Raw genomic sequence first — 16,057 nt, 5'->3', positions numbered from 1 at the left:
TCTAAGATATCTGTATTTAACCAATGCGTGTTTGATTCCTCCTGTTTTCCACAGTAAGATAAAAATTAAATTAAATTAAAATAAAATTAAATTAATAAATAAAAAGTAAAATAAAAATCAAAAAGAGAAAGAGAGAGAGAAAGAAAAAAAAAGTTTTTTTGTTTTTTTTTGTTTGTTTGTTTGTTTGTTTTTTCCCTTTGTAAAAGCAACAGAGGAATATTAGCAATAAAAGGAAAATTATGAAGTTTACAGAAAAATATCCTGAAGGATTATAATAGCTAGGTGATCTGAACTAAGTTATCTGTGCCAAAATAATAAAGCTTTACTGGTGATATTTTTCCCTAAAAGATTCCGAACAGAAGGAAAATTTAATTGATTATGTTTTAGTAGGACAAACAAAATTTCATTGAAAGTAAATGGGTTTGAAATTTTTGTCATGATTGATTAGTCTTGACCTGGTAATGGTTGTAGACTAGACTATTTTCTGTGAAAATCAATGTATTCTTTTATACCTTTCTACTGTTTTGAAACGTATCATAGAATCACCAAATCATAGAATATTCTGAGTTAGAAGGGACCCAAAAGGATCATAGAATGGATTGGGTTGGAAGGGTTGGAAGATCATCTAATTCAACCCCCCTGCCATAGGCAGGGATGCCACAAAGTATCAACCAGTCCAAATCCTGGCTCCACACAAGACCACCCAAAAATTAGACCACATGTCTGAGGGCGTTGTCCAAATGCTTCTCTAACTCCAGCAGGCTTAGTGTTATGACCACTTCCCTCAGGAACATTTCCTGTGTGTGCCTGACCACCCTCTCAGTGAATAACCTTTTCCTAATGTCCAACCTGAACCTCCCCTGATGCAGTTTCATGCTATTTCCTGGTCCTGTTTCTGGTTACCAGAGAGAAGAGATCAGTGCCTCCCCCTCTGTCACCCCTCATGAGGAAGCTGTAGGCTGCAATGAGGTCTCACCTCTCCTCTTCTCTAGGCTGAACAAACCAAATGACCTCAGCTGCTCCACATACGTCTCTCTCTCTAGACTTTTCATCATCTTTGTTGTACTATGAGTGACCTTTAGACACTGTCTAATAGTTTTATGTCCTTATATTGTGGTGCCCAAAACTGCGCACAGTACTCCAGGTGAAGCTGCATCAGCACAGACTAGAGCAGGACAATCACTTCCTTCAACCATCTAGCAATGCTATTCTTGATGCATCCCAGGATACAGTTGGGCCTCCTGCCAAGGAATACTGTTGACTCCTGTTCAACTTGCTGTCAACCAAAATCCTCAGGTCCCTTTCTACATGGGAAGGGATCCCTTTCCACTGCTCTCCAGACTCTTGTTCCCTAGACACTACATATATCCAGGATTGCTCCATCTCACGTGCTGAATCAGACACTTCCTGTTGTTAAACTTTATGTGTTTTGTGATTGCCCGGCTTACTGACTTGTCAAGATCTCTCTGCAAGGCTTCTCTCCAACAGAGTTAACAGCTTGTCCCAATTTAGTGTTGACCATAAACTTACCAATTATGTCTCCATGTCCTGCACCCAAGTCTTTTATGAAAACATTACAGAGAACTGACCCTAAAATGGAGACAGGAGGAATGCTACTAATGACTTGCCACCAGTCTGATGGTGGCTAGTCATTAGTAGGGTTCATCATTTATCACCATTAAATTACCATTTATTATAACACTTTGAGCTCCAGCCATCAACCAACTGTTTACTCATCACATAATGCTTTTGTCTGGCTGTGTGCTGGACATTTTGCCCAGAAGGACACTATAAGAAAAAGTATCAGAAACTAGGCTGAAATCCAAAAAGATTACATCAGCTGGCTTCCCTTGGTCAACTAGGTGAACTAAAAGAATATTAAATCCATTAACTAAGAATGCACATTTTCTGTGACCAATGTCTGCATTGCCTTTAAGGTGTTTTTCAATAATTCCCAGAATTTTATTTTCCGTAATTTTATCAGGCACTGAAGTGAGACTGATAGGGCTTTAATTACCAATGTCTTCTTTCTTGTTCTTCTTGAAAAATTGAACGACATTTTCTAGCTTTCAGTTGACTGTTACCTTTCCAGATTCCCAAGACCAGAGAAAAATAATTGAGATGATGTCATCCCATGATGACATCAACCAGATCTTTGAGCACCCTGGGATGAATCCCATTGAGGTCCATAGACTTATATATATCTTGCTGGAGTAGCAAATTCTGCAGGTCCATCATCAGTGTTGAAGACAGAGGGAAAAAAAGCATTAAACGTCTCTACTTTGAGTATGTCCCTATATTTGAGGTGACCATCCTCATCAATTAATAGACAATAACACAAAAGTGTTATCTCAGGTTCTCCTTTTGCTACTAAGATACTTTTAAAAGCTCTTTTTATTGTCCCCCTAGTAGTAGTACTGGCCAGCTTCAACTTTAACTGAGCTTTGGCCACACAAATCTTCTCCCTGCAATGCCAAACAGCATCTCTGCAGTCCTCACATGTCACCTGACCTCTCTTGCACTGGCCGTACACTTTCTTTGTTGACCTAAGCTCTAGAAGACACCTACTCAGTCAAGCCAGCCTTCTGCTCTGGGTGCTTGACTTCTGCCATTTTGGAATTGCCTGTTCCTGCGCTCTTAGGAGGTAGTACTTAAAAGACAACCAGCACTCATGAACCTCAATGTCTTTAAAAGCAGATTCCCAGGAGACCTCACTAACTAGTTCCCTGAGCAGTCTGAAGTCTGTTCTTCCCCATTTTGATATCACTTTTCCTCTTATCACTAAACGTTTTAAACTCATCTACTTCATGGTCATTATGACCAAGTGTGGTGTAAATGCCTGAAGTAACTAGGAAAATAAAGCTAACATTCACACTTTTAAGGAAAAGGTACAGCATTGAAGAGGCTTTCAGGGTAGGGCATAACTGCATTACCTGAGCATTCCCTAGGCTCCCAACCTTAGATGCTATCGCGCTGGGGAAACTTGGTGTGCTAGCTCTAAGGAACACCACGGAGCGTGGAGTGGAGTGGAGACACCACGGCTAGGCTCTGTAATCAGGTGGGGCCTCGACTGTTCTTGTGCACAAAGCTGCACTTTTTGCCACCCTAAGCCAAAGACCTGTCACGTTTTGACAAATGCTGTACCCTAGTGTACTTTTTGCTCATTATAATATCATTATAATACCAAAACACACCTCCATCCCAAAAGCTACCTGCCTCCAAGGTGCGACCACCCCTCACTGAGCATGCGCTCTGAATTTCTCGGAGCCTATTACTTTAAACAGAGATGGGAAAACTTTACACCAATCATAACTAAGATATGCTTGACTAGAGCCACTCAAGCTCCACCTAGAAGACAGAAAATAATATAAATTGGCCCAAGAGAGAGGGGATGTTAGGGAAGATACCACCGTCAGGGGAGATAGCATCCCGAGGACATACAACATCCTTAGGACCTCCTGACTCCTGGGATCAGTCGACGGGCTGAGCCTTTCTTCCCCTCCCATTGGGACGCCTTTGGGTGAGATCTGAATATTTGCTTATAAATCTCTATATAGAGTCTTTGATCCTTTCAACGCGTTTATTTCTAGGCGGTGCACCCATAACATCTGTAACACCTGTAACATCTATACCATCTATAACATCTATAACATCTGTAACACCTATAACACCTGTAACACCTATAACATCTGTAACACCTATAACACCTGTCACATCTGTAACACCTATAACGCCTGTGTATTTCATGCATACTAGCTTGCTTTTGCAGACAGTCACTATCGCCGGCAATCCAAAAGAACCTGATTATCTGTTGCTGTAATAAACCATACTTGATTGCATTGTGATAGCTCTCATTAATGCGACTAGGGTGAGGGTGGTTATCCGTGATAGTTCAGTGTTCTGAATCTAACCAGACCCCCAGACGGTTAATGCATTGTTGGTGAATGTCTGAACGGACCCCCAGATGGTTAATACGTTTTTGGTGAATGTCTGAGCGGACCCCCAGGCGGTTATTACGTTTTTGGTGAATGTCCGAACGGACCCCCAGTTTTGGTGAATGTCCGACTGGTTCAGTACTCTGAATCCAAACGGGCCCGTAATGGTTAATCAGCTACACCCCTTTAACGCGACACCAAGATAGCCACCAATTGCCACTTAACCCACAAGACACTCTTGGTTTACAAGTAGCAAATCTGAGAGGTAACTTTTTCTGGTCAGCTATCTTAGTATATGTACCAAGAAGTTATCATCAAGTTGTTTTATGAATCTCCTGGACATGTTTGTATCAACTGTGTGGTATTCCCAGTTTATGTCTGGCAAATTGAAGTGTCCTATAGGGACAAGGCCACCTGATCTAGAGGTATCTCTTATTTCCTTAAAGAATAATTAATAGGTGTTATCATCCTGGCTCGGTCTATAGGGGACTGGCACAATGACATCTGCTTTAGTTGCTTGTCCCTTAATCCTTAACCAGAGGCTCTCAACCACGTCATCACCGAAGTATTTTCATAGAAACTCAATTAGCTATGGATGAGATTTGTAGGGAATTAGGTAACTACTTGCTATTCAAACATAGGAACATCATTTTCACAGAGCACAAATATTTACAATCAAATGTTATTTGTTATAAATGGAGCACAACTGAAATGTGAAAAAAATATATATTTTTTTGATAGTATATCAAATATAGAATCACATACTTAAATAAATGTTAAAAAAATCTTTAACATTTCTAGAAAATGAAGACACAGACCTATGCAACCTACTTGGAGAGATTTGATTTTCTTAAACATACAAGATCTGATTTTATGTAATCTAATGTTATAGCAATGAACAAAACTCTGGATTTAGTCTCTTCTCTTAAGTTTTGATAAAGGCTATAAGTGTTTACTTTACCATTTCCCAGATACCAAAGAGGGTACTTAGTTTTAGGTGAATACATAATACAATCCACAGATAGCTTGGGAAACAAGAAACAAATAAAAATGGAAAACTCTGAAACTATTTTTTTCATTGTTGTTTTTATTATGTCTTCCCATTTTTCCTACTGTAATTTTATTACATCTTGCATCATTATATTTTTTTAATCAATCTAAGCTCTAAGTGAACCAGTGTTACCATAGGAGACCTGGGACTAATGAATGCCAAAAGAATTTTTATCAATTCCCTAAATGGAAAAAATTTAGAAGGCAGAAATGAAAAGATGAAAATTGATGACTTTTGTCAACTGCTGACTTTTACCTGAAGATATCTACCGAAGAACTCACTTAACATCTATCACTTAAGTTTTATTCATTTAATACTCTCAGATTCCTTGTATAGATTTAGGAGCTATTCAAGGAAAAAATTCATTGGCAGTTCTGAAACAGAAGCTCCATAAACACACAGAGAGTTTTTGTTTTGTTTTGTTTTGTTTTGTTTTGTTTTGTTTTGTTTTTCTCTCTGTATACTGTGATATATACTGGCTTAATAGGTTACTGTAAGCAGTTAAAATATTTCAGTTTTTCTGTGTCCATCAATTTGTGATTATAAGGAATGACAAAAAGGTCTGAAATAATTAAAGCAAAAATGTGTTTGTTTTGTGTTCCTTCCAAGAGTACATCTCACTGGTTGGTGAAAGCATGTAACTTTAACTCTAGGACCCTTTGCACACTGCTCCCCTGCCTCCTCAGAAAAGAATACTAACTTGTTACAGTGAGTGAGTAACACTTTACATTTTTTCTTTTAATTTATGTATAAACATTGCAAAACCCTGCAAACAGTGGGGGACTTCATATAAAATGAAGGTTTTAACCTGTTTTTCTTTTGTTCAGCCAGAATCTTTATAATACTATTGAACTGAAACATTTAAGATTTATGTTAACGTTTAACATAACTGAAACATGTAGTTCCAGTCTATAAAAAAGGTACCTGCAGGGGAAAAAATCTGGGGGAAAAATATATATATATATAATATAAATAAAAAAATACATATGTATATTATATATTTATATAATATTGACCAAATTGATATACACTAAGGAAAAAAGAACATTTTCATAGTCACTTCTCAAAACATAAATGTGTTTATATTAATCTAGATAGAGCAGCACTTACCTTGATGTTGCTAAATGATGACTGCTACTGTGAGAATTACCTGAAATTCATCTTTTTAAACTTTTCATTTTTATTTTTTACAGCATCTTTTACTTTTTTGCTCCATTTGACAATATAGTTTATGATTAAAAAAAAAAAATATTTTCTGACAGCATACTTGACTAGTTCAATCAGCTGGTTTAATCCATCAAGCCTGGAAGAGGTAGATCACATTGTACTTGGGTAAGAGGAACTTTCATTCAAAATAGTATTGCTAGACTCCAGTTTTAACAATCACATTTCTAAGAATGTGCCCCTGACTACTGATTTAATTACCTAATCTTGTCAAGAGTTTTAAATTGTCAGATGATTTCAGGTGCTAAAGAAGTAAATCACATGAGAGCAGAACAAGCTATTAAGAGCTGTTGTGATTATAAAATGTAATCATAGTGCTACCGTGCAGTCTTTCTATAAAAGGAGTATATCTAATGTTAGAAACTCAATTAATGTACATATAGCGTCTGTTGATACTGTAACCTATGTGCTTGCCGCTTCTCATGTTTGAAACAGAAGATGTTGTGGCATGACAGTCTAAAAACAGTGGGATATGTATGTGATTTCTCAGCTGCATTTGTGCAAATCCAACTTTGTGACCTAACAATAGGTTATAAATAATAGAACAAAAAAAAAAAAAAAAAAAAAAGATTTAAAATAAACAAATAAATGAATATCAAATACAGTAATTCTGATGTACACAAAAAATGTGTTGGTACCAACAGAAATAACATTTATCCATCATTGATGGGAACTAGTTTTACTAAAGCAGAAAATCACTATGGTAACACATTAGCTGACACAGTTGTTGGACAACTAACAGGGGAGGCCAGGGACCAACATAACCAGGGAATAATGTGCATGAAGCTGAAAGATGTAGGTAACACAATGTAGTGTTGCGTACGTTGGCATCAATGATGTAAACAATCATTATAAGTTAAATTGAGTTTAAACAAAACTCCTTTCTTGTGTAAGCACTGAACTGTGATTTACTTAGCATGCTCCAGCTCCATGGTCATTTCATGAGTACTAATCTACCTCTGGTGCTTTCTACCAGCAGATCACCTTTAAATTTCTTGTACTAGTGGGCACACACTGGAGATAAAGAAGGGTGGCCTGGAGGCACAAAGAGAACAGATCTGCATGTCTCAATTTAGAAAAACAAAACAAAACAAAAACTAAACTAAACAAAAATACACACATAAAGGCGTCATTTTGCTCAACAACTACACTGGTGAAGATAAATCTTGAATCTTACAGTATAATACTATACAAACACTGTGAATGTGAAAGAATTCAGTTCTGTTCTAGGTGAAAAGTGTGGTCATATACTACTCATTTCTTTGATTACCTCTGTACAGCTTCCAACATATATTTTTCACAAACTAACAATATGTAAAGGTACTAATTAAAATGTTACCTTGAAGGTTAGACATATTAACAGTTTATAACTGCTTATATCATTCATGTTACCTGGGAAAATTTCCAAATTGCTATGAGGAAACTGGTGTTTTATTCAAGGTTTACCTGAGTAGTCACTGACTCATTAACCTCTCTGTTTCGTTAAGTTAAATTATTTCATATTCTGCTTACTTAAACTATAGTGACTTTTTAAAGAATCTGTAACCTACATAACATTTTACATCACCCTTTGCAGTCCACAGATGTGCTTCTGGTCAGTCAAAACCTAAGCAGGTCATTTACAGCATATACTGTTTCAATGCATTTGTGTTCTAACCTGCAAACCAAACACTTAGTGAAGTAAAGAAAGATAAAGTTCTCTATAACTTGCTTAAGTACTCCTTGTAAAATAAATTCTGATTTATATTACATTGCCTAATATTTATAGAGAGCTGTAATTACATGTGGATGTAATTTCTGTTAAAAGGTAGCCCAGTCTTTCAAGACAGAGTACTTAAAATGCATGTTTATTACCGTAAAGGAAGGAGAGATTAAAAAAAAAAAAGTCCATTCTTATCAGCATGATTTGGAATTCTAAGAGGAAGAAAATGTTAAATTCTAAATAATGTCCATAATGTTAAACAAATTTTATAATTTTGAACTCTGAGTGTGTCTCATTTACTACATTAGATGTTTCATTTAATTCTGGCTTCCAAAATATGATTCATATTTCTAGAATTCGTCTCATGTTTTGGCTGTAATAGCTCACACAAGAACATCAAGTTCATATTTGAATATGTATTTTTTTTCTGAAGATTTCTTCCATTTTTATAACACTGCATCTGAATTTAACTGCATAAAATAATTATGGGGTATTGGGGCTTTGCATTTTGCTGTTGTTTGGTTGGATGGTTGGCTTGGTTTGGTTTTGGTTTTGTTTTGTGATTTTTTGTTCTTGTTTGTTGGTTGGTTTGTTTGGTGGATGTGGAGGTAGGGGAAGAAGGGAGGCTAGATTTATGGCTTTCTTTCCAGAATTCTCACTCCTATTTTTCCAGATTTTGTTTCTACTGTTACACAAGCTAATCTGGGGCTCAGCATATTTAAGTGTCCTCAAGAAACAAACAATTCAGGTCATGCCACAGCAAAACAACGGTTTTGCTAGGGGAACCAGAAGTTCCCCTTCTGTGTTTTTGTCTGTTACTTAAAAAGATAAAGATGCTACCACAATATTGATAGCTAGGTAGTAAATATATATATAGCATACCCACTAAGACGAAGAATTTGAACAATAACGAATTAAGCAATATCCAAACTGAGTGAGTCAGGTTGTTCTAACCATCTTTCTTCTGTAATACCATAGCATTATTAGACTTAGGATATCTGTTTTGCCCAATCATCTCACTCTTCTGTATTTATACTTTTTTCAGTTAAATAAGTCCTTAAGTAGTTTGGGATTTTTGAAAATTCAACTCTTTTTTTTTTTTTTTTTTTTTTAATAACTTAAATATATATAAAAAAAGCCATCCTACACATTGCTCAAAGCATGAGTTCTGGGCTGGAGGGGCAGCAGGCTTTAGTATTTCTGTGTGGTACAATGCAGAATTTATCACAATATAGGAGCACTGACTTGCACTTTCAAAATTTCCAATTTCCTTTAACTTTAACAGTGTCTTCTCTCAGCATTGTGGTGATGCATTAGTGGGAATGAGAGATGCTGAGTTGGGCAGTCAAGATCCCCCCAAACCCTAAAGTGTTGTACAATGACTTAAACATGGCACAACAGCACTACATTGTGCATAGTACCCATATATTGTGTAAAAAGGAAAAGCTAAACCTCTTCTATTTTATTGTCTCAAAGGATCCTATCCAGGAGATGTATACTCAAAGGGAAAATATGGCCTTCTAAACAATATCTGCAACCCATATTACCACTGTATTCATCCTTAGGGGTCTAGAAATCCCAATAAGAATACCAGCAGTACCTTTATACAGATGAATCCAAAAAAGGAATAATAAAAAGGTTGGAAAGTCCTGTGTCCAGCTGTCTGTTATTTTGCCATAGTGCTACTTGAACACAGAGAAAAAGTTGTGGTACTTCTTTGCAGAGCAGCTCTGCAGTCCTCCAAAAGAGAGAACAGCATTTCTTATGTATTTTGGAGATACAAATAAATATTACTATGTGCAGAGTCCAAAGGCTTATTCTTAAGTCAGATGCAATAAGAAAAGATAGAAATGAAGCTATTTGTCTCTCTCAGCCAGTTATAATTATTTAGAGATCACTGTGTCTCGGCTACTGCAATTAAAGTCTTCCTTTTCTGCCTGGGATGCCTGCTTTCTGGTTATTACTTAAGACTAGAAGTTTCAGTATCTCAGTTATAGCCAACAGACAACCAGACTTCGATCTATAAAGTATTATCTCCACAAAGATGGGGAAATATTGTAATTGTGGTACTTGCTAATATTTAGTTTAAAAACTTGAATAATGGAGTGCCATCTGTTATTAGACACAGATCTTTTCAAAGGTGATCATAGATTAATTAATAAATATAATTAAACAATAAGTATAATAAACATGATACATTTAATATATACTTATCATATATTCATTTATATATAATTAAAGATTATATTATATCCTGTAGTAAAAGAAGCAGGTATAGTTTATATTCTATTACCTTGACAAAAAAAATCATAACTATATATGTATTTCTAGAAGCCAGACACCTTGTGCCAGTGAAGAACAGTCTGGTAAAGCAAGTGGTTTCTAATAATTTAAATTTCCCCTCATCTATGAAGATGCGTTGTCAAAATACTGGTTTCTTAAACATGTGCAAACACTGTTAACAATTTGTTCTCCATTTTTCTCTCAGATAAATTACCAGGACCTCAAGCTGAAATTTTTCTGGCTAATATTGTACAGTGATCATCTACATAGATTTTCTATCTGCTGTTGTTAATGACACAATATAGACTGAAAAGAAATCTACTAAATATACCTAAATTATAGAACTAACATTTATGATAGTAATAATAATAGCTTGGTACATTCAGGTGCAATTTTTCCAAAGGAAAGATACATATATAGGGGCTTCAGTAACTCATTATGATGTCTGACCAATGCAGTGTGTATTTCCCTGTCACAGGATGTGATAATAGCAATAGAATTACCAAGTCCTGTCATTTTTGTCATGTTTGTATGTGTACTTCTATGTACAAACTCACAAATGAAAAGGGTTTGAAACAAACCTACATAAATAAATATATGTTTCATAAAGAATCACAGAGCCATAGAGTCATAGAATCATAGAACGGTTCGGGTTGGAAGAGACCTTAAATATGATGTAGTTCCAACCCCCGTGACATAGGCAGGGATGCCACCCTGGCATCAGGCTGCTCAAGGCCTCATCTAACCTGGTCTTGAACACCTCCAGGGATGAGGCATCCACAACATCTCTGGGCAACCTGTTCCAGTGCCTCACCACTCTCTGAGTGAGAATTTCCTCCTGAAAAAGATAAACTTCTGTGCTAGATACAAATACTGCCAACCCCAAAATGATATTTGGTAATAAATATAAATAAATAAATAAATATATATATATATATATATATATATATATATATATATATATATATATATAAATGAATAAACATGCTTTTTTCCATATACTTATTTACTTTAATGTTCATTTTTGATGTTGTTTTTATTTATATTTATATATATACATATCCTTATAAAATATTAATTCATAAAAGAAAATATTGCAAACTTCTCCTTCCTTTAGATGGATATGTAAAAGCTGGACAATTAAATATCTCTAGCAACGCCTGTATCCTTCAATAAATTTTGTTTAAAAAAAAGATAAAAAACTTTAAATAGAGTGTTTCAATAAACTGTTTTGGTGGCAGCTATCATGAAGATCCTTGGGCATACACTTTTATTTATCAAAAAACAAACAAATAAACAAAAACAAAAAAAATGTTTTGTTGAAGCTTATATACATATACATAAAAAACCTGTCGCGTCTTTTTTTTTCTCCCTTTTTTTTTTCCTTCTTTTGGGTGTGTTTCTGAGTACCATGACTGCAAGTATAAATACAAAAAAAAATACTTTTATCTTCCTTGCTTTATGTATAAATATTCCTCTAACTTTGAAAAAAAAAAAAAAAAGTTATTTTGTATTTGAACAAGAGTCAAATTCAGGGACAAAAACAATCTCATTGTTGTGATGAGATAGAACATTGCTTAATAATTCAACAAAAGAAGATTCTTCTGTTCCAAAACAGTACATAACAAGAACATAGATCAGCTTTGCTATCAAGAAATGATTTAAAATCTGTGTAAATCAAAAATGCACAAATAAATTGCTTCCTAAAATGCTGGAAATATAAGCATACAGGTGACAAAAAGTAGCTCTAAACTCTGCTATGATGAGCAAAATTTTAGCTTAGTTTTCTATGGAAAAGAAATAAAGAAATAAAGCGTCATTAAATAAAGCTTCATTTGGAGAAGCCCTGCTTTTATATGCTTGTTTATTCAAAAGATGGAATCACAGAGAAAGCAGAAAAAATTTTTCATCTCCTGTCATGTGGTATACCACATTGATACCACTGCTGTTCCAGCTACAAGTGCAGAGCACAGCACTGTATGGGCTGCTGCAGGGAAAGTTAACTCCATCCCAGCCACACCCAGTACATCATGGATCTAAGGATATTCTCTTATTCCCGATAATGCTGAGAGAAGGAAAAAGACAGTTTAAAAGGCAGAAATTAATTAAATGTTTGAAAGACAGAAGTGTTAATTCATTTTAACAGTATAATTCATGTTTATAATGCTCCTTATATTTAGGAAGATAATTCTATATCACTCCTTGAAACCCCTTGACCCCTTGACTCCTATAACATAAATTTCATCAGTGTATAAAGCCTCTTTTTTTTCTGTATTAAAAAAAAATAAATAAATTCTGCCCTAAAACAAACAAACATGCCTACAAAAATTACAAATACAATTAAATAGTAACATCCTTCTTGCTATTAGCAACCATTTTGAAACAGATAAATACTCATTCTTGATTAATTTTCTTCTTTTTTATGAGGAATTCAGGATATCTCAATGATAAATAGACACAATTCCCCAACAGTTGTTAAATATTGAACAAAGAGCATATATGATATGATAAATTGAAGGGAAACCAGCACTAACTTCATTACAAAAGTCCAGTAATTTTTGGTTAATGTGAAAACAGCCGAGAAGAAAGCTTGGTGTGACGTAGCTTGGTCCCCAGAAAATACTAAACAACATTCAAAATGATATAATGCAGTCAAACTATTCACCAGCAAGAATGTTCTTTTTATAAATAAATAAATAAATAACAGTTCGAGGATTTATGATTGATCAGTAGATCTAATAAACATTCAAATATCTCTATCTGACTGGTTATTTAATGAAAATATCATCTAAGTACTTCAATATATGTATTTATGGTGATGAAAAAAGTAACACTTACCTAAAACCCCCAGCCTGTAATTGAGGGTGACAACAATGACATTTCCATAACTTGCAAGAATGCTCCCATCAATCATGTTGCCAGTACCCTCCATGTAAGATCCACCATGGATATAGACCATAACTGGTTTCTTGCTGTTCTGATCATGAATGTCTGAAAAAATTCAAGTAAGGAAAACATAATAAAGTAATAAAAAATAATGAAATATAGGATTAAGTTTATAAAACTGCTAAAACTATTCTTAGCTGTTTCTCATGTTTTCCATGTCATCATCACCACTTAAAACAGCAAGCTTACACAGTTCCTATAAGCCTAATATAGAAATATTTTGAATATTTCTCTTTGTTACTTCAAATACTATTTTCTATTAAATATTTTCAGGATGCCCTTAGAAGTCTTTAATATTACAATAAATTAATTCAGATGTAAACACTTAAATGCCTAAATAGAAAAAAAAAAAAAAAAAAAAAAAAAAAAAGTGGAATAATCTTGTATTTTTTAAAGTATTCGAAGTCAAATATGTTCTAATTTAGAAATATTAATACATAAATAATAACAAAATTACAATAATGATCCATACTTTCCTATTCCTCATTGAGATACATTTGTTGAAATTATATTTCCAATAGTTCAGTATCAGATAATATCAAAAAATCAAATTGTTCTTATGAAACATAGCGAACTGTTCATTCATTTTAGATAGCCCAAGAGTTAAAAAACACAGAGAATTTAACTGAGCTTACAGCCCAGATTTTGTTTGTTTGTTTGTTTTTGTATGTAAATCAATCAGTCTTCTATGTCATGGTTTACCACATTGTGGTAGCTAAGCATTAAAGAAAATCATTAAATTTATGAGCCTGAATTATATAGCTAATCTTTTGTACACACAGAAAACCTATTTACTACTTTGATACAGATAAACAGATGGATTTCTCTAAAATAAGTTAAATGAAATTGATAGCAATATTTTTATACTTCAGAGTGAGTCATAAAGATGCACTAACCAATGATTTGGAGTATATTTAGGACTATATTTATATCTCTTCCTCTATTAATAAAAAATGTGGGCTCCTGATTCCGGAGATCAGACTAACTAAATTAGGAACTTATGCTCTACAGAGACAGTGGAAATAGGGTCTAAGGTTAAAAAACAGAAGGCTTTTCATCAAGCAGCTGTTAGGATTAACTATATGTGGAACTAATTTGAACATACTTAAAGGTAAATTATGGCTGGTCATATTTATACAGCCAATTATTAATTTCCTCATGTGCACGCACAATCCTAGATGTAAAAAACATCAGTTGAGTGCAAAGAAAATATGATTGGTTTCCAATGTACATCTACCTAGACATAAGAATCTAAGGCTTGTTATAGACTCCAACTTGTCATAAAAAGATACATACTCTACGTGTCGTATTTTATATATTGTACTTGAGCAGAAGAACAAAAAGCTTTGTAATTATTTTAACTACAAGAGTAATGTTACTATAAACAGGTCATGTAAAGCAATGAAGTACGTTTTAATACATGTATTTTTTTATTTGTAAATTCACAGAAAAGTACATGAAAAAGTGTCTCGTGCAAATTTTAAGCTAAACTCTCAGTAAATGAAAGCGATAATTATTTAAAACAATTATTTGTGGTACAGAGTAACCTTCACTTTCTCTCCCCAAAGTCTCATGGCATGAGTTGTTGTATTTAGTATTTTCTTATTACATAGTTCTTACTCATAGTTTAATCTTTCACTACTGAATTCAATGGGAGATTTCCTCTTCTCCTTCAATGTGAACATGATTGGCTTCAACATAAGGGAAATAAGGTTTATGTTTAGATCTAAACTGGATGTCCTTGTTGATCAAAAAATTATAACTGTTTATAAAGTTTGAAAAAATCTGAAAAATGTGTTCATCATTAAACATCTAATGGTTTTAGAGCAATTTTATTTTCACTTGCTATTTATCTTTAGCTTAAAAATTAGCTGCACAAATTGTTATAGCAAGTAATGATACTGTCATTTATAAAAAAGCATATGTTGAAGAGAAATAGGAAGAAAGTCAGAGAATAATTGAGTAACTTTGCTCTGTTCTGCAGAGCATTTTAATACTATAAGAAATAGTGCAATTCAGCAATGAAGATTGTACAGTCGAGGGCAACAAGTGTGAATTAAAGACCAGAGATTTTTATTATGGTATTTTATATATGGGTAAAATAGCTAAAATTGAGATGATCTGCCAAGGAAAAAAAGGAGATTAAAAAACAACCTCAACACAATATGTGTGGTTCTAAGGGGAACCAAGAGGATAAACGTTCCAAATGTACTTGAACTGATGTCAGATTGAAGAAAAATATAAAGGCACTTTAGAAAGGCCAAGCAGGAGAGGAATAAGAGATGGATTGCTCCAAATCCAGAACAATAAACTTTCCAAGGCTCCCATTTGTTCATTTAATTTGAAAATGTTTGTTCTTAATTTGGTAAGTACAAAGAGATTATAAAATGACAGTAACTTTAATGAAAAGGAAGGGTGAGAATAGAGGAAGATTTCATGACTTCTTTCTATTTTAGCATATCCTGCCTTTGCTGTGCCAAAGCAAGAAAAAAATATTTCCTTGTAAAACTTTTTGGGGGGTACTTCACTGTAAACTATAACATTTCCTTTCAGGAAATCCAATCTAAGACTGAAAGACGTCAATGAAAAAGATTGTAATTGATTTCAGTGGGAATCTGCTCATAGTCATAATGAATGTATCTCAGAGGCTAGCTGATTACAAGCAGGGAAAAAATAATAAAATAAAATAAAATAAAATAAAATAAAATAAAATAAAATAAAATAAAATAAAATAAAATAAAATAAAAATATATCAAAGATAAACCATGATGCAACAGCATCCAGTACAGTATGTGCATGGGAGAAATTATGGAAATGAAAGAAAGAATACATGTGAGGTCTTTTCATGATTTTCAAGTACATGAATTTACAAAATGTATAAGAGAGAAAAGAGCACATGCCTGTTTTCAAATTCCA

At 34.0% G+C, this 16,057-nt stretch overlaps 1 protein-coding gene across 2 annotated transcripts in view; it reads right to left on the bottom strand.

Moving 5' to 3' along the window:
- Nucleotides 1-16,057, bottom strand: part of NLGN4X (neuroligin 4 X-linked) — a 213,996-nt gene that overhangs the window by 64,914 nt on the left and 133,025 nt on the right. For both annotated transcript variants that reach the window (XM_027447404.3, XM_021271811.4), the window contains one exon: nucleotides 13,034-13,186. In XM_027447404.3, the coding sequence (XP_027303205.2) occupies nucleotides 13,034-13,186 (153 nt within the window). The remainder of the gene's footprint in view (nucleotides 1-13,033; nucleotides 13,187-16,057) is intronic.

This window comes from Anas platyrhynchos, chromosome 1 (assembly GCF_047663525.1).
Source record: "Anas platyrhynchos isolate ZD024472 breed Pekin duck chromosome 1, IASCAAS_PekinDuck_T2T, whole genome shotgun sequence".
Taxonomy (NCBI): Eukaryota; Metazoa; Chordata; class Aves; order Anseriformes; family Anatidae; genus Anas; species Anas platyrhynchos.
This window is presented reverse-complemented; position numbering and strand designations above follow the sequence as displayed.